General features: G+C 43.0%; 1 protein-coding gene across 1 annotated transcript in view; it reads left to right on the top strand.

Moving 5' to 3' along the window:
- The first annotated feature begins 18,314 nt into the window (after positions 1-18,314).
- The window catches only part of gse1b (Gse1 coiled-coil protein b), a 148,647-nt gene continuing 144,190 nt past the window's right edge, over positions 18,315-22,771 (top strand). The window contains exon 1 of the mRNA XM_088295380.1: positions 18,315-21,088. Within this exon, the coding sequence (XP_088151506.1) occupies positions 18,695-21,088 (2,394 nt within the window). The 5' untranslated portion in view covers positions 18,315-18,694. The remainder of the gene's footprint in view (positions 21,089-22,771) is intronic.

The raw sequence follows: 22,771 nt of genomic DNA, 5'->3' as shown, positions 1-22,771 counted from the left end.
TTTCTGAATCTTTTAATGGGTATTTACTTGAATATTGTGTAATTAATGTCAAATCGCCCATTATGAAGTGTATTTTAAATCGCAGCCCTTTCTTATAGCTTTCTTCGATCCTTGAATACCACCTAAATGGGGTCACCGCTAAAATTGTACGTTGTTTGAATTTGGCTTTGCGACATATGCAAATTATTTTTGAAGTAAATAAAACCCGCGTTAACTGATTGAAAATATTTAATGGCGTGAATTAAGTTAATGCTTTAATTTTGATAGCCCTAGGAAAAACAAAGTACAAACAATACTAGCAGACACAGTTATTAATCGTTACTGAATAACTGCATGGTAATAACGAGTCCATACGTGGCTTTCATACTTTCTGTTTTGATGTTGGTGATTGGTCTTGTTGTAATTACCGAATAGTTTCTTTTGTTGTTGTTGACCTGTGTCTTTATACTCTACTTGTAGATAGGAAATGTATAGTCTTGTCCATTTCACCAAATGCAGTTTAATTACATGATAATAGATGTGTAACAACTTAGAATTCAAAACAGGACGCAGTAAGTTGTATTATGCAAAAGGATATTGTCTTAAGCAGTGTTGCAATGTAGCCGGGCAACAGCTGCATAACCTCTGTTTGTGGTCTCAGGACTGTTCTCTCCCCGAGGGGTCCGCTGTCATGCCTGCATGCACAAAGCTCTTGTTACATCCCACCTGTGCAGCCTTTCTCCCTTCTTCTTGAATATGTCCTTCAATTTTAATGTTGCTCCCAAGTTGGTGCACGCAAGCTGGCATAATTTCCCTCGAAATGACGAAAATGAAGCATCCCGAGTGTGTTCTGCGCCTCTGCTTCGGCGGCGGCAGCAGCAGCAGCAGCCTCATCCCCGCTGTGAGCACTGGACCTGAATGATTGCATTGCAAATGGATCTTTTACAACCTTGGAACAGACATTCTGTTTTTGTTTGCTTTCTTTGGTTTATTACGTTCTTTCTTTCTTTTTTTTTTTTTTTTTTTGGTAACGACCTCATTACCATCATTAACACATCAGACATGTTCGGCTTGCCAAATGCCCCAAACAGAAATCTACCTTCACTTTCTCTCTGAGATATAATTTTAGGTGATGCATGAGTCTGACTGAATCTTCCTCCTCCGTACATTCCCACCTTTAGATTCAAAAGTATTTAAAATTCTTTATTTGCATCTTTGACTCCCTTTTAAATGAGTCCTCAGCTCTTTCTGCCTCTGTTCCTGTACTTTTCCAATCAAAGGTTATATCACCTAAGAGGTTTTAATCATCGCTACTCATGTTTAGTCACATCATTGTGATTCACTTGTTTTTGTGTGTAGTTTTGATGCATGTTTGAAGAAAAGGGCCATGTTCAAATGAAAAGGCAACCAATGCGTATCCTGTAAGCATTTTTTTTTTCAATATTAGCAATCTGAATTCACAGACAGCCCTCAAGAGTTATTTTACAGCTTGTAACAGATTAAAACGAATGTTAATGGCACCAACTGGACTTGAACGGCGGCAAGAGCACATGAATGTACAGTGTGAGAGCACTTGCGATCTCTAATGTTCTGTTGCAGGTGATTTGAACAGTTTAAACTTTTAAAAAGAACAATTTACAGTGTCAACCCCCCTCTTTTTTTCTTTTTTTTTTAAAGGAAAAAAAATATTGTTGAGTCAGCCTAATTTGACCCTCTCTCCCTTTAAGTAGACATCTTAACTATACTTTTGGACATTATCGTGTACCCCTCACACAAACACAATTAGTCAAATTCTTTTTGTTAAGATATTCCCTCCTCAAAAAGAAATATCCGTTTCCCAATATATGATCTAAATTAGATTTTGTTGCCTTAACAAAAGAATTGCCAAAGCATAAAAGCCGGAGCACGTTATTGTTAGGATCACTGCTCCTGTGCGCTACAACGGGAAGGAAATGTAAGTGAAGCTTCTGTCATGATTGAGTGACCTCTGAGCAACCTTGTATTCTTCAGACACAATGCGCTGGAAGTCAGACAGACAATTTATGAGTTGAGGATGTGTGACTTGGAAATTCACCAGACCTTGTTTTGGAAAGTCTTCTCAGAGAGCCTTGATGACCTCCCCAATAATACCTTCGAATATACTGTAAGTATAATTAAGCACGACCTGGATATACACCGCCTTACCGTGTAATATTTTAATGCCACAATTATCGATGATGGCCTGGTGCTAACAGAAATCATGAGACTAATAAAACTAAGATGGATAACCAATCAAGACTTTATGTAGTCCAGAATTCTTTTCATCTTTGCCACCAATGCTTATTTTGTATGCTGTTGATATGCTTTGACTTCTTAGATTGTCCGAATGTAATAAAACCGCAAGTTTCTGCTTCATATAAGCACAGAAGGAGTTATTGCACTGCAAAACTTATGAATTAAACAATGGTGCAACATTACATATTCTTTCCTCCTGTAAATTATTTATGTCCTTTGCCGGACTTTTTCCCCCCCATCTCGTCATGGCCTCTAATGGTCTGGAATAAATGAAATGTTACTTGGGCTCGTTATTTACTTTGACCCCCTTTTCCTTCTCATCTGTTGTTGTTTACAGCCGTGCCTCTCTCTTTGTGCTGCCACTTTTCTTTCAGGCTAAATGGCATTCCATTCACACAATGAACACTTTATAGCCGAACTCATCCACCATAACAACTCCTGAGCAAGAAGAGCACTCATGAAAAAGCAATCTACCTCCACCCTGTTTTTTAATATCCTGTAGCTTTTTGCCTTAGATGGCAAAAGTGAGAAAAGGGAAGCCTCATAACTGAGAAACAGGTGGAAAAACTGTTACGCAATAGGTCATATCCGAGTGCATGCACACGGTGACCATGTGGTGAGAGATCATCAGTTCGGTCTCATCTTTTTTTTTTTAACCTTTTTGGTGCAGTTTTTTTGTGTTTGTTTGTGGGGAACTTAAAAATGGACTTTTCCTTTTACAAGACCACGGGGATCTTTAATACTGCTCGGTTTTGGGAGATGTGGGGTCATGAAGGGATCTTATACAGTGTGTCCTCGCTTCTCGCTGAAGAAACTGACGTTAAGTGCCATTTCTGGCATAGTTTGATCGTCCTGAAACGTTTCTAACGATGTCTTCTTTTTGTCTTTTGTTTGTTTTTTATCTAAAAACTTGAAATTAGACTAAAATTCTGCAATACCAGAAGCATTCTGCATTTTAAAAAAAAAACGTTTTAAATTCTAAATATTCACACAATTTTATCAAAGCATCTTGACAATATGGTGTTGTCGGAGAAGGCTCTTATCTGGTTTCCCAGATTTCAATTTTCATCCTCTGTCCTCCCTGTACTTAGGGGTTGTACCTTTTAGGTTCTGCTTTTTTTTTTTTTTTTTCTCACTTATGTAAATTATCTTGGTAACAATCTATCAAATGCTTAGCATTTTGGTGCTGATTCAGTGCCGACCCCCTTGTATTATGCAAACAATGGCGTTATTGCAATTTCCCTTCTCTACTTTACCCATCCAAGGCTTGTGTAAAATACATACACATCAATTTCTTTCTAACTTGAAATTGTACCAAAACCTGAAATATCTTCTGTACCACACTATTTCCAATAGGCTATTAAGAGAAAGCGAAAAGACACAGAAGTAGACAATGATGTGCACATAGGAAAATGTACGACAGGACCAGAGCCAAGGGGGATGTTGTAATATTGACTGAACCTGAGCTAAGCCTTTTAAAATATTAGCTGTCACAATCTATTGAGCTGTTGTGATGAGTTTCTTTAAGGTGAAAGCTCTAAATGCATGGAAGATCAGCATTCAGTCCCCGTGGACCCAATTAATGATTTAAATACACTTCACCCTCTACGGTTGAATACAATCTATTCCAGGAATCCGATCGACCACCGATTTTTCCTCAATATTTTTGAAGTGTTTTCCTATAGCAAATTCAAGTTTGAAATGACCCTTTAAGTGCTTGTAAAGTGAAAATATGTAAATATGACCCACCACAGAGAAGAGTGTCATTAACATTCCTTCAAAATTCTTTATATAAAATGGGGCTTTGAAATCATGTAAAACTGAAAAGTGCTCTCCACTCTCAACCAGCGTGCCCACTGAATGCGCTGAAAGCATAACGCGCTCACCTGTCAATCAAACTCTACTAAGTCGAGCATCTTTCTTATGCTTCCTCATCCCTGCATAGCTTAAGCCGCCAATATTTATCTGCTTAAAGCCTTCTGTGAATCTAAAATATCCCACTGGGTCATTTGCGGAGCTTTACATGCCATGACGAGTGACGCTAGCCACCAGTTAGCCCGCAAGCTAACAGGGATTCATCGCGGCTGATGTGTAGCCACGAGGTGTTGCGTTCCAATGAGTTGTTGTCGCTTCAACAATAAAATCATGATCTGTAAATGGTGACATCCAGGGAAGATGCAGTTTCAGGTTGACAAGATCTTCCACCGTGATCCTATAAAACAAAGGTTAAGTTTTTCGCTTTCTCCCAAGTACTCCTGATAATGTTCTCCTGTCTCATGCTATTCATCCATGTCACCTCGATTTTGATGACTTAAGCTCCCCTGCTTCTCCCTCTTCACTGTAGACCCTCCAGTTGGCGCCGTTGGTACTTTTTCATTTGGAATGATGTCATTATATCCCACCCTCACCCTCATCTCCAAATAAAACCCAGTATGCTGTTCAGAAGCAAGCTTGTGCACGTGAATGATTCAGCAAAACGTGACTGTTAACCACATTTGTCAGCTTGTTTAACTTCTTTGTCCTCCGCCAGGCGAGTGTGAAATGACTCAGGCATGACGGCACTCATGCGTGCTGATGAGAGGTTGCATGCGCATGATTTTTCATGCAAGATTGAGGATTGCCCACCCTCTTGTTTTCTGCATTATGATATCTTGACTCATGTTATCACTCAAGGCTGTCTCTCCAGAAGGCTTGTTGCTTCTGAGAGCAGGCATCTCACAACAGGTCTCATAAAATAATGATGCCGCTGCACTCTCACACACCTCTCTGTGTATCTGTACTCTATCCCAAAGCACTCTCTTGTGTCTCAGAGACTTTGCTATTGACAGTGGCTGGTCACGTGGAGTGTGTGCGCGTGTGTGTGCGTGTGACTGGCTGTGTTTTGGTCTTCCTTTCTTCTTTTTCTCACTCACTTCATGCACAAACGTGTTCTGATTTGCTCCTATTCCCTCAAATGACTAATCACTGACCCATAAGTATTGTTTATCCTCTTCCAGTTATTTATTGATATGTGTCCACATTTGTCGTGCAGCAGATGCCATCTCTATTTGATGCGCATGAACTAAATGCATCTGTGCAGTAGGACTGCACTGGGTGGAAGAAAGTGCTACCTCACTGGGTAAGATGGAGCATGACATGACACCTGATTCCATCTCCCTGGCTCCAACATTTGTTTACTTCTGACTCTCTGCTGCCACCCCCTGACTAAAAATATTACTACAATCGTTTTGATTTGACTCCTTCCAGTCAATGAGGAACATCAATGATGGCTCTAAAGACTAATCATGACACGTTTTATGAGGAGAGTTTTCACGTCGGAGAATGTCAAGGCTGGTCTGCAAATACTGAAAATCGGTGTATAATTGATGCCCATTGAAATGCATTGGGATTGTTTCCAAACCTGAAAACAACTTTTTCAAATATGCTGATAATGTGTTTTTCGTGAAAATGTGCTGCTGCCATTTTGTCATTGCAGTGAATATTTTTTTAGGACTCTACACATTAGCATATAGCAGGGTTTATGAGTTTGAGAAACAATCTTTGGGGTATCAAAAGCATTGACAAATAAAAAAAAAAAGTGTGGCTCCGCATTCCACTTTAGCACGATAATGGCTGTTTGGTCAGTGCACACTCAATGTTGCTTTTGTTGCCTTTGGGTGCATTTTCACTTCGAAACATGTTGGGTAACGCCTTTGTACAGTCGTGGGGATCTGACCATGTTGTTATTATCTCCATTTCCTTGTAATGACTAATCACTGATCCATAACTTTTCTTCCAGTTATTTATTGAAATGTCTCTACAGTTGTTGCTGTATGCAGGTGCAAAAAGAAACCATATGAAATGCATGATCAGGAACTAGATACGTGTGTGCACCTCATTGGGTTAAGTGTAGTTGAATTAGGTGTAGTTAAATAAAACATGACAAGTCACCTGATTCCAGACCCCTGGGTACGACCTTACATGTTTCCAGCTGACTCTCTGCTGCCACCTTCTGACTGAAAAGGCTACATCAATATTTTACAGTTACCTCATAATGGCTCTGTGGGGTAATCCATGATTTTTTCCAAGACAGTTCACAATCCACATTTGACTTATAAATTGAGGCTTAATAGCTTGCAATCATCTGAGCTTCCCATTGGCCATTTATGTACCGCCCCAGAGCAAAATGTCACGTTTTAGTGTCTTTTTTTTTAAATGGTGTGGTGTTGATTGCAAGTTATGTAAATTATTGAAGAATTGCTTTGGGGCTTCATCTGAAAGCGTATGTTTTTGTTTTTTTTTCCCCCTCACAACCTTCTAAATTCATCCCATCTGCCCAGATGCTCCACAGGTTAGCAGATCAAGCAGAACAAAAGCCCAAATATGTGCACGTTGCCAGAAAGGCATGGCCATTTGGTTTCAGTCTCTTGGGTCCCGTCATCAGGGATGGCATCAGTGCCTCCATCTGGCTGACTTCTCTTTTAACACTCTAACTGCCCATCTGGTCTCCAGTTCAGCCATAAGTAAGCCTGAGGATGTGCTGTGGTTACTGTTGTCAACACTGGCACTTCAGACAGAAATCTCAACTCATTTGTTTCTATGCCCACTTTGAGCAACAGTTTGACCTTTCATCGATGGGACATAGTGTTTCACGGGTGTTACAGTGACTCACAATAATGTTAAGAATGCCTTTTCAGAATAAAACCATCTAACTATACTTTGGTGAACACTTGGACTTACTATGCTAGTGTATTTTAATGTAGGTCATGATGGTGATATTTGGAGAATCAAGTTATTTTTTTAGGTGGTACTTCCCTGGTGTAAAAAGTTTGAAAACCACTAGATCCAATATCTCTGACACATTGTGATGTAGTTCTTAAGCCAATGCACTTGATGGCAGCAAAGTGGCGAGAATGTTCTGCTGCCCAGGAGCTAAGTAAAAGCGACGTCATTCATTGGGTCTTTAAATTGCTCCCCATTATACTTCCTTTACCCCCTTCCTACTTTTTGGGAGGGCTTGTGTGTACGACTGCCTGTTAACGAGGGCCTATGTGTTGAACTAGGGCCAGTTTAGCTCCCAACCTTAAGAATGTGTTGGCATATAGTAAACAAGAGGCGCCACTGAAATGGTGCTTCAATTAATTCACACAGAATCTAGTACAATGATTTAAAAAAAAACAAAAAAAAACGGCTTCTCTTTTTGTAGGCAAAAGTTCGGGACATAACAGTGCGCATTGTTTATATTTGTCTTCTCAGGGGGGGGACGTTTTGCACCCTAGACACAAACATGGCTTCATGTATTTGTTGTGACTGTTAATGTGTAAAAAGGGGCTGGCGATGCATCGTTGTATTCTGCCAGGTTTCCCCAACGGACAGTGCTTGTTATGATAAACACACAGTCTGTCTGGTAGCGGTAGACGCCCCCCACAACCTCACCAGGGAGGTTCCACACCTCACCCCGCATCTCTACTTTCCTCCCCTCACTTTTTCTCTTTACTCCCAAGGCTATGTTGAATGGAAGGGAAATGAAAACAATAGCCCCTGTCAGCCTCCAGTTTCGCAACGGCTCTGCCAACCTGACAGTAAGTCAGAGAGACAGACTGAGACCTAGACCACATTATGCCAGACACAGTCCAGACTGCACTTTTACAACCGCGAGTGAACAGCGGGGATTGATTGATCGCCCACGAGAAATTTTTGTCTATCGAGCCAATTGCGAACACTGAAATGAAGTCTTGTGGGAAAAGAGCACAAATGTGGTGATGATGGAAGCCAGCTTTTACCTTGAGCGGGAACTTTCTTTGATGTGAGAAACCTTTTTCACCAGGAATAGCTTCACAAATCTTCGGACCTACTGTACATGATTGCATTTTCTTTTGATTTGGAGTCCAACACATCCCTATCTTTGTCATCCCGTTGGGCCTTTTGTTAAAATACATTAGAGAAACAAAAGAAACCTGTGACCTTGAGTTTGTGATTGACGTATGCATGCTTCAGTCCCCCCCCCCCAAAAAAATCTACAATGTCGTCCTGGAATGCACAAAAGTTTATAGTGCATAGGTCTTGACTCGTCTTGAGATTGAATCCTGAGTTATTTATGTCTGCGTCAGGAATAAGACTCGGATAATATACACCCGAATACGAGATGAGTGCGAACTCCGCCCCTCTTCCCTCCCTCCCCCAAAGTGCTCCCGAGAGCTCGACGGCTACATTACCAAATCCATTATTCGTGACTAATATCAAATACTGTCAAAGATTAAACTCCCCCATCATCATTCATTTACTGTCGCATTTTTAATGCTGATCTCATCCCAATATGCAAATATTTGTCCTTGCACAGTCTGCTCTCATTCTCCAAAGATGTCTTTTTGGCGTTTCTCACAAAAGAACAGTCAATAAATTGAAACGCATTGCATCTGCACATGACATGACCTGTCTTTTTCAAAGTAAATGTATTTTCTTTGGCAACACAACTGCAATCACCATTTCTACGGTAGACTGATTTTTCTGACTACGTGTAGATCGGTGAACTCAACTGCCAGCATCCACTTTATCATTCACGAAAAAGAAAAAAAAAAAAAAGTAGTCTCCAAAATATATTGAGACAAATAAGTACATTTTCCCAGCAGCTGTAATGCATTACTAAATTGGCCCGCAGTTGCTTATGGAAGCTTTCAAGAAGTGGTTGGAAAGAGTTTGCCAAAAAGATGGTCGCATAGAGAGTGTTCGTCATCTTGGTCTCACCTCCTGACGTGCCTGCCTTAGTTCGTCCCATGGCACTTCTTTTAAAGTCATCCAAATAAATCCCAATGACATCTGCTTGGAGGCAAATTTGATGAGTTTTCATATACTGTATTCCTGATTCTTAACTCATTCACTGCCATTGACGGGTAAAGACGTCAAAGATCCTTTTTTTTTTTATTTTTATTATTTTTTTTTTTTACTTGGCCGGTAGTGAATGAGTTAAGAGCCACTAACGGGGCCTCATCAAGCTGTTGAATTAATTTTCAAGAACTGCGATTCCAACTGAATGCATGCAATCAGATATTTATTTTCATTACTCTGAGGGTTTTACTCCTGGAATAGACTGGAATACGACTATGTACTCTGTGGTTTGGTTGGTCTTCCTCTATACTCATTTACAGAGCCGTGGCTGTGTGTGAACACTTTGCAACTCGCGGGCGGTTATAATGTTGGGGAAATGCTTACATTTCATAGAACGTCTTTAGCAGATGCCATACTCATTTCAAGTAATTAACCAACGCTGAATCACGAACCAAATGTCAGCACCAATTGTATGATGCTGTTCGTAGTTTGCCAAAGTTCTGTTAAGGCTGCTGAATGATTCTGGACATTCACTGTAATCACTACGAAGCCCAAACCGCAGGCGCTCATGTCAAACGAGTCTGTGAACAGACCTTTTTTTTTTTTCTTTCCTGGGTAAGCGTGCGCCTCATTCAAACTCTCCTAAATGTCACTTTCTTTGACGCGTCCATTAAGTTGCATCTGCATTGCACATCCCTCCAACCTAATGTGCCTCAAAGCTGCTTATCGTGTCTGTATATCCACAAACTCGCCAATTTTTTTATTTGTTTCTCAGCTCCTTTAACTTTGTCATGAACTCTCGTGGCCTTCTGAAGGATTCGGTTTGACCCCAAGTACTTCCCCTGCAATCCAAAAGGCGCTGGTAATTCAGACATTTACACAAAGATCCTTTTGACATTTTCCACTTCCTTGAGTAAGAATCCGCAGCACCAATGTGGGCTTGTTTTTATGCATGCATGTGTATGAGCTTACGGAGGCAAGAAGATGGAATGGAGTAAGGTCAGTGTTGTCACTTATTTTGTCTCACCACTTTCAAACCACAGTCTCGGTTCAAGTCGACGTGTTCTGGAAAAATTGAGAATTAGTTTAATAAAAAAAAATATATATATATCTTTCACCTGTGTGATCTTGCCCTCAATGAGCCTCGCGCTCCCAAATGTGTGCACATCACTTAAGCCCCCTTCAGACATCGTCCATCATGTGGAGGCTGCGTTGAAGAGGAGGGGAAAATATGAGAAGAACATGGAGAGAGGGAAGAAGGGAATAGGAGATGTAGCACCCCTATCATGGTGATGGATGAAGAAGAGGATGTTGATGAATGGCTGCCAAGAATCTTGGAAGAATCTGGATGTGCAAAAAAAAAAAAAAAGTCTACTGTTGGACTAAGCCTTTTGTTTTTCAGTCAATAACAGATACCAAGAACTTCAACCACCTGTGTGGTGATTGTCTCATTTATGTTTTTGTGATGCTTAAAGCAACATAAAAGGCTAAATTACTTGGACTGCTCAGAAATGAGTCATTGAAACCACAGCAGTCCAACAATGGAAGATTTGGATAATAGTAGCCGATAGACTGTGGACATGCAACAGTGTATGACAGGCCTTACCACAAACAAGATTTTGTAGAGAGGAAAAATAGTGCATGAGCTTCCCCTTGGCACTTTGACTGTGGCTTATCATGGACATTCCTGTTATAGCAACAGTTGGGTAAAGAGGAAGAAAGGCTGGAGAGACGGAAGAGAGGGGGTTGTGCCAAAAGGAGTTTAAAAGAGTGGAAAAAGAGAAGAGGTTGCCCCTGCAGGCTTGTGTGGCTGGCTCTGTGCTCCTGTTATGCTGAGCGGCAGCGGCTGGCTAAATAAACAATCCTAATTGGCTGTGGAGCCCCACTAGTCTGGGGTTTCACTCGCTTTCATCCTCGGGAAGCTGTGGGAGAGCTGAGGTGAAGCATCGTGCTAAACACGCGCTTAACCGCACACATATCAAATCTCCCGCGTGCATATATGTTCTTGTGTAAAGCTCATATTGGATGGCCACTCTTTGCCCTATCCTCTCTCTCACTGTCATCACATACGTGTGATGTATTTGTGTGTGACCTGCTATTGGCCTCCTTGAATACAGCTCAGCGGGGAACGGGCTCATGTGGTATCCCGCTTCATGCATCTGGAAAGGAACACGGAGTAAGTGCTGCATACAGACTTAGAGGGGAAGTCGAGTCAAAAAAAATTCTTTGCAAAATGTTCTATGCAGCCTCACTAATAAAAACTTGGTCGTCGGATTAATATTGTATTTGTGGAATATTAAATAAGCCGCAGAAATATGATGGAAATTGTTCTGGCTATGTCCTGTGACTGACTGGGTGACCGTATAAGTATAAGTCAGCTGGGTTTGGCTTCGGCTCCCTTTGACCCTGAACGGGAAAAGCGGTGTAGAATATGAATGATGGATTGATGATTTTTTTTTTGTTTACATCAGTGTTTTGAAATCCAGAGTAAAAACATTTAAATACATGTGCCTTATCATTTCTTGCCTTTCAGTGAGGGCATGTGGGAATATATCACTTGACCCCCCCCCTAAAAAACAAAACAAAAACACATTCACTAAATTCTGTGATTCTCAACCAAGGGTACGGTGAGAAATGCCGTCGGTTAGTTTTCCAGGTATGCCGCCTATAAGCGCAAAGTGTCCCACCATTTTCTTTTTGCCCCATAAAAATATTGACCAGAACACAAGCGCGAATCCAGAAATATGCATAAAAAAAAGGAACATGGTAATTGTGACCTGTCATGTATGGAGCCTCAAGAAAAAGAAGCCTTTCGTGTTCCATGAAAGAGGGAAAAAAAAAGGCTCTTCTGCCCTCAAACAGAGCCTGGCGTCCATCCAAGAATGGCTTGGGAAAGAGAATTGTGAAAGTGGTTGTCATGGAGGATTGAATGAGAAGAGAATGACTTTCTGTCCGGAGATGCAGGTTACTGCTTTCTTACATCCCTGCTAGTGAACAAAAGAAGCTAAGGAATTCCAGACCTGCAGTATGTAAACTGTGGAGAAAACAGGACTGGATGACAAGAATAGATTTAGCCGGAAGAAATCCGAAATGGCAGTACCCATTACGACGAGACAAAAATGGCTGTGAAAGTGCATTATTTTTAAAAAGGTCAGGTCAATTGTACGTCTTGCATATCTCCCAATATAAGAAAAATAACACAATCTTGCAATAAACATGTACCTCATTCTATTTATGTGCAGGAAAGGCATGCCATGGTTTACTGTCTCTAAAGGCATCCTGTGGAATTTTTGCATTCTTGGCGGTTTAGTGGCTCTGGCAACAAGAGCAAGTTGGAACTCAAAGAGCTGAATGTAAAGACAGTTCAGACCCAAAGCCAGTGGCCCTGCTTGACTTATACCTCCACCATTTTGCATCTTCTCCTCCTTTCCTAGATCACTCTGCAGTATTTATGGAGTCCATACGGGCATCAGTTGTGATTCCCATTTAGATGCACAATAAATTCAAGGTTCCCTGGACCGTAGGCAAACTTCTTTTTCCTTGCCTGGCTTGGTCAAACAAGAAAATCACTACGAGGATTACATGCAGATTAGATTAAATGCAGAAAGTGGAAAGAACATGTTGACCACTGCAAGAGCATGTTTGTCACATGAGCTCATCTGTGACATAATTTTAGCAATGACCATATTAGGATTGTAGTACAATGTCACAGAGGAAGAAAGACGCCATCAACTTGTTAAGAGGCTCCTTCCAGATTCAGAGAGGATCACAGATGTGCAGTGCCTTGACAATTCCATAAAATACAAATCAATTAATTGATTCATCTAGATCAGGGGTGTTAAACTTATTTTTGTGGACGAGCCACATTGTAGTTATGGTTTCCCTCAGAGCGCCATTATGAATGTGAACCCAAATACATGTATGATCACCTTACGTTATCGCAAACTGATGAAAAGCCAGTTTTGCAATCAGAAGCCAGTCTGTAATTATTCTTCAATTTATTTTAAAAGGGGAGGATTGGTCACAAATAAATATCTCAGCCGAATGACTGCTCATATCGTGAAATACTTGGAAGTCTCAGGTCACCACTGTACCTGTGTGCCTGTGTCAGCCACGCAACATAGTCGGATAAAAAAATGGTTGCGTCAGAACTGAGAGAAGACACATTTTTTCCCTTAGACCTTTGTGAAGATGTCATTTTATCAACATTTGCCTGGAAGTTCAGTTGAAGCAAAAGAGGGCGAGAGAGAGAAGGATGAAGGGGAGAAAGAGAGAGAGAGAGAGAGAGAAGCTGAGGGCGTGCTTCTTCCAAAGGCGGCAGGCCGCCAACAACAACAGCAGACTCCAGTAGGTCGGCACAGGAAGGGAGTTGGGGAAGGGGGGGGGTGGATGAGTGTTAGTGTGGATCTATATGTGTGTGAAAGAGTGAGTCGGGAGGCTGTTAAAACTCTCATGCGTGCACCCTGGGCTCCTCAAGCGCTCCCCGTTTGTTGTTGCCGAGCCAGATGCCTTTTGACTGGACCCTTCCCAGGGGAGTCGTTACTCTACATTCCTTTCCCATTATTTCAGGCATCCTTTTATGAGCAGCAACATCCTCTGATTCGTTTGGCCTTTCCTCTTGCCCCCGATGTTCTGTGTTTTTAATCCTCGTTACTTAGTGGTTATTAACTGCTGCTGTTGCTCATACTGAGGTGTAAGATGGCGATGAATCTGGATTCTCAACCGCTGTGTTCAGAATTGACCAATTTTGTGAAAATTCGTCTAAATTGGGAGTCACCATACACCTGCCACCATTTAAAGTTCCACTGATTAATTACAAATAAAGTTCAGCTGCTCTAGTAGGCTTTTGCCATAGTCTTGCAGCACAAGCCATGATCTGCTGAGAGCTTCCACGATATCAGGTGGCTCTCATTGTTCAAGGGTATCATTAATAATTGCCAAGTCATAAAACATAAAAAATGCAACTCAGTGCTGTGCAATCAAAATATCCAATATATGTGTAAAAATAAACATAAAAAGTAAACATGCCCCCTCCCTCCAAAAATGACAATAAATAAATAAATTTAAAAAATGCATTTAAAAAAAAAAAAAAAAATCAAGCCGGTGACCAATAAGCCGACAGGAACATTGAAGGAGCTGCAGAAATTCACGGCAGGTAATGGCTGTTTCGTACAAGTTGACAAACTGTCGAATATGAGAAAATGTTCTTGTCCAGTTAAACCAAGATTGAATTTTTGGGCTATATTTTCAAACGGTAACAGAAAACTCCTCATAGCCCTAAACAAAAACAAAAGACAACCAAAAAAGAACAAGAAAACTGGGGTCTTAGTCAAGGCGGTAGGAAATGGAAACAGTTTTAGATAAAATTCCAAGAAAAGCCTACTAGAACATCAAAACTTAATCCAGGCCAGTTTCACTATGTGCAAAATCTTTTGTCGAGTGAAAACAATCAAAATGAGGATAACGGGGTCAAGTCCTTGTCATATAACCCAGAACAGGACAGCAGAGAGTATTTGTCTGCAAACATCTGCTAAGGGGGAACAGGTGTCGCAGCCTCTCCAGTTCCTCATCTGATGACTAAACCACCATGCCTGTCCTTCAATTGCTTTATGAGTTCTGTCAATCTTCCCATTCTCCTTCTTGTGGGTCTCTGTGACCTGTGAAGAGAGGAATGTTCCCGAGGAGTATGTCGAGACTTTTCAAGGTCCAGGATCAAGACTGAGAGAGGAGTGGGGGGGGGGGGGGGGGTGGAGAGGTGCATGGAGCTGCAGTCAGTGTGGGTAGCGTGACATTGACTGACATGTACAGGTGAAAGTGAGTTGGGTCAACCTTGTGTCACTGCGGACACACACAAGCGCAGGCTCCATTCAGGCTATTCGTCTTCGGCAAAGAGGGGAGAAGTCAACTACATCTGTGATGCGTTTCGCTTCAAGGCAAAGTAGATTTTGAGAAGATGATGTGCTCCATCGAGGACACTTGAGTAGAAATGCCGACTCTCGAGAGACTCACTACCAGTGATATTATTTAAAAAAGAAAAAAAAAAAGTTTAGATCCTGCCTTTGGGAAAGCAAAAATTTGAGCTTATTCGATTGCATGAACGATTACAAACTACCGCCGCAATAATAAACTTTTAATGTTTGTAGAGTCAGTAATGTTTTTTAAAGGGTCTAAGTTTTTGATGTAGCTAGATTGTGCACGTGTCTCTAATTTTCTGGCCGACGTGTTTGTGTGCAACACAATACAGTATTTCAGCAGCATAGGGATGCCTCGTGACTTGGACACATCAAGCGAAAGAAATTGGCACACTTAAGTTTTTTTGTTGAAAAACAACTCAGCGGGAGAATACTGTCAAGAACACACAAAACTGGCCTTGTATTTCCTGCTGGAATATTTGCCCCCCCCCCCCCCCCCCCCTCTCTCTCTTATTGTGAGGAAACGCATACTTCAGTCGCACTCTGACCTTGGAGAGAGGCAAGAAATCCTGCAGAAATAATTGAACAAATAAACAAGTAGGAGAAAGTCCAGGCCTCAATACTCAGAGGTTGCATTTTTCTCCCGTGTGAAGTGTGCGTGACGCGCTTCATTGTTGCTTTGGGCCGAAGATAATCAAACATTTCAATTCCTAACTTTAGAGGTCCATATTGTTTTAATTAACGAGTATCATAATCTGTTTTGGAAATCGTTAATTAAGTCCACCATGTGTGCGGAGGCCTGGATTACTGATGGCTCTTCATCGGACAGGGAACTGAGCTGCTGACTTTTCGACTTCCTGTGTCACCTCCCTGCAATGGCGCAAACACCCGCTCCTTCCTGCTTGGCCGGATGCAGAGTTGTGACTGGCCGCAAAGCGTTGATGTTATTTCTGGCATCAAAAAGTGTCACTGTTTCTGGGAACACAATGGTGTGTTAAAATCAACAATTTAGACCCAAGGTTGTCATTCTTTTGTGGATTATTTGTTTTGTGCATGACAAGTCTGATTAAGAAGCTGGTGAAAGAATTTTTTTTTTTTTTGGCCCCACTTATCTTCCAGCTGTCCACTAGATGTCCCTAAATGTATCCTCCATTACTCATCGACTCACCTGATGGTCATTTTCTGGTCTCCTCATCTGTTCCCAATCCAAGCCAAAATGTCCTTTCATTTAGACTGGTCCCCTTCCTGCGTTGTCTGTCAGGTCGTTAATGTCTTACACTAGCTCTCCTTTTGCTTGGATCATCAGAATTATTTAATTTTTTGGTTGGCACTCATTATTTTATACTTTTTTCTCCCCAAGTATACTTCTAGTATATTTATGAAGTGTGTCAGAAAGATTTCAGGACTGGTGTCACAAAAAGTACGTATCAAACCCAAACTTACGAGTTTTTCCCGTTCAATGTGGGCCAAATGATCAACCAGCATGTTTTTAGAGACCCTGCTGCTTTTGCTTCGTTCAGTGAGAGAGAAGAAGAAAATACGTGTGGCTGGTCTTACTCGCGACATCATACCTGCTCACAATGTCTTGAGCATCTGGCAGTTCCTGGCTTAGAAGAACTTTAGTTGATATTTTTTTTTCATTTCTTCAGACAAACGAAGGTTCTTTTTTTACCTCTACTAGTTTTGACGTGCAACTGCCATCTACTTCGGGAGCTTTAAAAAAAAAAAAGTCATCTGATGATCCAATCACATCCAGGTGACTCTATACCTGGAAGTGATGGCTGTTTAAATATGGACCTGGGAAATCAACACCTGTTTTTCGTAACATTAGCGGCATACACATTTGATATCATAATTGTTAATTAAAAGATGCAAAACATTCTTAATATTTAATAAAGGCACCAACCGAATTTGAAATGTTCTCCCTGCTCCTCCTTACTGCATTACATTTTTTGCTGTCATTCATGTTCAATAGATGTCTCTCCCGTGGAGTATGGACTCATTTTTTACAATGATAAAAAAATAAATGAAATATGGATCCCATATGGCGATGAAAGCACCAAACATGCACGCGCAAAATCCCACAAGAAATCCTACGAGTGAAAAGTATTCATGCAGTGTCTGATATATTATGGCTATAATATGAGTATTTATGAGCTGTTCTCTGTGCAGGCCGAGTCGGCATGGCATATAATAATACTGCATATTATATCACAAAATGTTGAATGTAAACAAAACTAAGGAGAAGAATTTTAAAAAAGCACCGTAATTACAGACATGGGTTTCCAGTCGGGCTGGTTTCTCATTGTCATCTGATCTGAATTTGTCTTTTATGCAGTGTACTTTTTTTGTTGTTTTACTCAAATCACCTCTTGCTTCCTTGTTTCTATCTTTTCTTGTTTTCTTTCTTTCTTTCCATAAAGCCCTCATATCACCCATTAGTCGAGGCTATGACAGTTTATTCAATGTGGTATGTGACGTCACAGGAAAAAAGATCCCCCTTAAGGCGTGACTTTAATTAATAGACAATGGGATGTTCTCGTAGCTGTGAGAGTCATATATTGAGGCTGTGACTTTCGTCAAGACACCCACTCAGTGTCACTTCGGCTAATATAAGCTTGCCATATAATACACTTAGTAAATAAATTGAAGCATCCAATTCCGTCATTGCTGTTCACTTCAATGTAGTAGAAAAAGGTGCAGAAAAGTTTGAACATGATGGTGCAGTACCTAGGTCTGACACTGTGAGGCGATGTTGTAAATATGACATGAATTTAGTTGTATCATTATGATGTCTAGAATGAAATGTAATGACCGCATGACCCATAATTGATTTGGGAAGATTTACATCAGGTCAGCGGCACTTTTTTTTCTTCTGTTGAACTTGTTTCTTCTTTCAATTTGGAGGTTCCCCAGCCGGTCACTAGTGTGGTAATGTTAAGCAGCTCGTGAGTTTTTCTTCCTGTTATTTTAGTAGACTTAAATGCTGGAGAGAGAAACTGCAGAAAGTGGGAATGAATAACCTCAAACCCGTTGCCATTAACACCCCCGCCCCCCCCCCAAAAAAAAAAAAACCAAACATTTAATGGTTCAATAAATGTTCACTGTTCTCTCAAGTTGCATTATAATAAAGCAACTTCCATTTTGAGCTGAATCACGCATGTTGAGAGGAAATCCAATGCGTGTGTTGACGCATGCGGGCAGCGCGCACGAGTGTTTGCTCCCAATCTCCCGAATCATAAGTGCGAGGGAAGCTCGCCGAGTGGGGGTCGTGTGCGTGCGCGTATGTGTGTGTGTCGGGGGGTTGCCTTTGGGGGTGTCTCGGCGGGTGCCGTGGCTCTGCGATGGCGCTGAGTACAGTGTGAGCGAGTTCGCGGCCAAACTTTGCACTGGATGCATGGCAGAAAAGTTCGCCGGGGAGGCAGCGACACGATCCTGCTTGGTTCCGCTGTCATGTCCCTCTTGGACCTCCCGCGTGAACTATGTGGAATACAAGCTGCGAAATGCGTGGATTGTTGTCTCGCTAAAGTAAATTTAATCGTGGGAGAAACAAGTCGCCGCTTTGCTGCTATCGCTGCACACTGTTTTGTCGTTTCAATGGATTGTCGTCGCTCTTATCACCCGCTGGATTGAAATGCATTGCTCAACTTGGACATAAGTGAGGGAGCATGAGGAGGACATATACCATGTAGCCTTGTGTCGGCTCTTTTTTTTTTCTCCACGCAATGCATTCCCCCCGTGACAACGAACTGGCGCTCATATCTCGGAAACACCGACTCATGGCTGCGGCTATGCCCGGCGAGGATAGCCCTTTGCCGGTCAACACTTCCAGGGCTGACCGCAACGGCGTGGGGGGATTGGTCCACTGTTTTATATGTGGCAGCGGAGTAACGGCAGGGAAGGAGCTGAGACTACAGGTGACCTATCAAAAGGAACGTTACCCGTTTTTCCCGTTCCTACAGAACCAGGAGCCAGCTCCAGGTGCGAGTGAACTGAGCCCGGAGGGTCACGCGCTGGTGTGCGCCGTGTGTCACTGCTTCCTCGCGGAGCAGTGGAACTCTTTCGAGAGGGGCAGGACGCCCATCGAGAAGCGCATGTACTGGCTGAAGCGACCCTATCAGTGCGACTCTCGCCGAGTCCCGCAGGAGTGGAACATCTCCTACGAGTTGGAGAGGAGGATTAGCACCGGCAGCCACAACTACGACGGGGGCGCGGAGTCGGACTTCTCATCCTTCTCTGACAACATGTCAGACCAGGAGATGGATGTGGTGGACAGGGGCGGTGCGAGTAAGGATAAGTGTTCGAGAGCTGCTGGTAAATCGCAAAAAGATGGTATCAGGAAAAACAGTGTTAAAAACAGCCCTGACTCCCCGCGGACGCTCCCCCGGTACACGGTTGCGGTTTACGGTGCGCAGAGGTCACCCAAACCGGAAAGCTTGCCGCCTACGAGGCGTGCACCTAAAGTAATAAATATGTGTCAGTCATCATATTCTTTGGCAAAGTTCCAGGAGAGCGTCCCACTGCGTTGCCATGACAACCACTTCCCCGACGCACCTGTGCAGGACAACGGAGTCATTATGCGCAACAGGTCGTGGCTGGAGGACGGAAACGCGAGACGCGCTGAGCCTCGTCTCATCCAGCGTGGAGCCGACAACAGCTGCAACTCCCCCGGCTATCCTCACCCCATCCCCACCGTCAACTCTAAATGTAATCGCGATCTTCAGAGAGGCGGCAACTCGGATGAAGATGAGATTAACATCACAAGTGATGAAGATAGGGACATGTACAGTCGTAAAAATGTCAAACGTCCTGTCGGTGACCTTTTGACCAGAAAAATGGCACAATCGCACCAAACAGCAGAGTCAAACGCAGACGGACGTGCGTGCTTTATCTGTGGCACGGCTCTCGGTCCAGGTGGGAGTTATAAAGTCAGCGTTCAAAAGCAGGAAACGGCGCAAGGGGAACCTTTCTTCCCCTTCCTGTGGCTGCACAATCCACCTCCAGGTGCATTACCCATCAGTCCAGCAGGTGCGACCCTGGTGTGTGGCAGCTGTCACACCTCCCTCATGCAGCAGTGGCACAACTTCCAACGGGCAGACGTTCCTGTGCTTCAACGCCTCTATGTTGTCCCGCTCAACCCGGCCGCCGCGTCCCAGCTCGACAAACCCAGCCAGCCGACGGAGTGCGACACCAAAGGTCCGCGTGAGGCCTGTTTCCTCTGCGGTCAGGAGTGCGGCGCGGATAAAGTAGTGCATGCGCAGGCCGGCGTGGGAAAATGTCGCGGCGTGATGTATTTTCCCTTCATCAACATGCTCCCCTGCCCACCCAACGCCCAGCCGATGAGGAACGGCCGTGTGCGCTGCTGCTCACAGTGCCTTTTCATCCTCGAGGACATCTGGAGTGCTTATCGACTTTGTCTCAGTGAGGACCTCATCACATCTGTCAGCTCCTACCTGGTCAGGTATCATTCTCTCATGGCCATTGAAGGGTTCGGATCTGTTCGCTCCCAGACGGCCGTTTCTTCTGAGAGCTCCGTGTCGGTGTGCTACTTATGTGGATGGGAGTTATCTACCGGATGTGATTTCCAGCTTCATGTCAACCCGCCCGGACGTTGTGGTGAGAAGGAGCCGTTCTTTCCTTTCCTCACCGTGCACCCACCTGCTCCTCGAGCCAAACCAGTTGATGCCACAGGCCTGGTGTCAGCCTGCGCTCTCTGCTACCACGACCTGCACAGTCAGTGGGCCCGGCATGAGAGCCGAGGCTCGGCCCCCGCCACGCCGTCCACACCCTCCACCTCCAGCCCGTCCAGCTCTCCTTGGGCCCGCCAGTACACCTGTGAGGTGTTTGTGTGCTTCTTCTGCAGGCAGGAGCAGCGCCGGCAAGGACGAATGTGCATGGTGGTTTTGGCTCGGCTCCCCGTCTTCCTCTATGCGCCGCGCAGCGCTCGCACGCTCCTGGTGGATGATGGAAGGAAGCTGATGGTTGGCTCGTGTGTGGATTGTAAGGCCATGGTGCAGATGGGCCAGAGCGCACATCAGGACAAGGAGAGGCTGGGACAACTGGCCTCAGATGGGGAGAGAGAAGAACCGCAATTAACCTCGCCACAGCCTGGGCAACAGGTTGGTCATTTTGACACATTTGGATTTCACCATGCAATGAAGGCGGCTCGCCTTGTTAAATGATGCTTTTTATGCTCACAACTTTTCCCACACTGTGCAGTATGTGTTTGTCCTGGTGTGACCTCCGAGTTTCGCATTTAGCATAATTGAATTGCTTATTGTGCATAAAAACAATATAATCTTTAGTTTGTCGAGGAACCTCACCCAGTATAAATTTATTTAAGGATGTTTGGGACTTCTTATGTGAACTATGATGACATGAACATCAACACACGTCTGTAAATGCTTGACGAAATCTACCTTATGAGGTCTGAAGTCCAATGCCTGCATTCTGTTTTTTTTTGATCGAGCATCACAGAGTATGTCTCACGTTTTGCCGAAGTTTGTTTGGCTGAGTGCGCGTTGGTGAAATTTTGATTTATGTTGTCTTCTCAAATTACATTCCATAACGAATCATTAAGAAGTTTGCTGGAAGTTCCACAAAACGTTATGCACTACGTCACATTTGGACTCGAACATCTGTACCTGTAGCAACTCTTTGGCCGGGGACAACTTCACTAACCATGCATTGGAAAAATACATTCATTGCTGTAACATTTTACACAAAAATTGCATTGGACGCTATAAAATTTGTCATAGTCTCATCACATTTTGTGTATTATTTCCACAGTGTTCATTCATAGCTTTTTCATGTTACCCATAAAATACGTCAAATTTCTTGGAATTACCATTCCTCAAAACTACTAGTTAATATCCATACTTCATTTCGAGAAACGCAAAGTAGATAAATTCTGTTACAATATAAAATTCATCACATTTTACGATAACTATCCCTGTCATGTTTATCTGATAATCATTATAATGGGAAAATGAAATCCATGATCCGTCACCTCGTCTGCAATTGAGCAAATAATCTCACATAATTGGCATACGATGGGCCCTTAGCAACTGTGATGTCATTTTCAGTCGACAGCAAGTGGCAAAATGGCCGCCACCTGAGATGAACAAAAAAGGGGATTTCGCTGCTTAATTTATTTTCCACAAACGCAATATTAATCAGAATACCGTGTTAAGACTAGATGGGCTGCTTAGAACATATTCTTGTAAAGAAAATTTTGGACTTGACTTCCTCTTAAAAAAAAAAAAAAAAAAAAAAAAAAAAAAATCTCTCCTATTTCACTCTACATGGTGCTCATTTCGACCACGTTTTAATGTCACTCTTCCATCGGTAAAACTTGTAAAATTCCCATCCTGCTGTTTTAAAGCTGAGGGTGGAGAATGCAAATGGGAACCAGTGGGGCCCTGCAAGAGCTTGTGATGTTTTAATGAAGCGCTGAGGAGCCTTTAGTCCGCCAGTTGGCCTCGTGAACCGCTCTCTCGTGCAAACAGTTACCGACTGTAGAGCCTCGCAGGACATAAGACAAACATCTGTGGATGCCATTCGCACTCGGCAATCTCCAAATGGAAGCGCGCTCACGCCAGCTGCCGTGAGCCGTCTACCTCATTCTCTATCTGTCCCTTAAGATAACGGCAGTTGTGCACTTCCTTTGTCACACTTATACCGATAGGGAGCAACCTTCGACAAATATCCATGACTGGAATTTACTGGTGGCGTAACCGCTTGTTTATTTTTGCTGTGGTTGTTGTTATTGGTCTGGACATGCAGTCACACTTATGTTCTCA

Source organism: Idiotropiscis lumnitzeri, chromosome 5 (assembly GCF_059441095.1).
Source record: "Idiotropiscis lumnitzeri isolate Australia: NSW breed Sydney's pygmy pipehorse chromosome 5, RoL_Ilum_1.0, whole genome shotgun sequence".
NCBI lineage: Eukaryota > Metazoa > Chordata > Actinopteri > Syngnathiformes > Syngnathidae > Idiotropiscis > Idiotropiscis lumnitzeri.
Note: the sequence above shows the minus strand (reverse complement) of the source record. Positions and strands in the feature narration are given on the sequence as shown.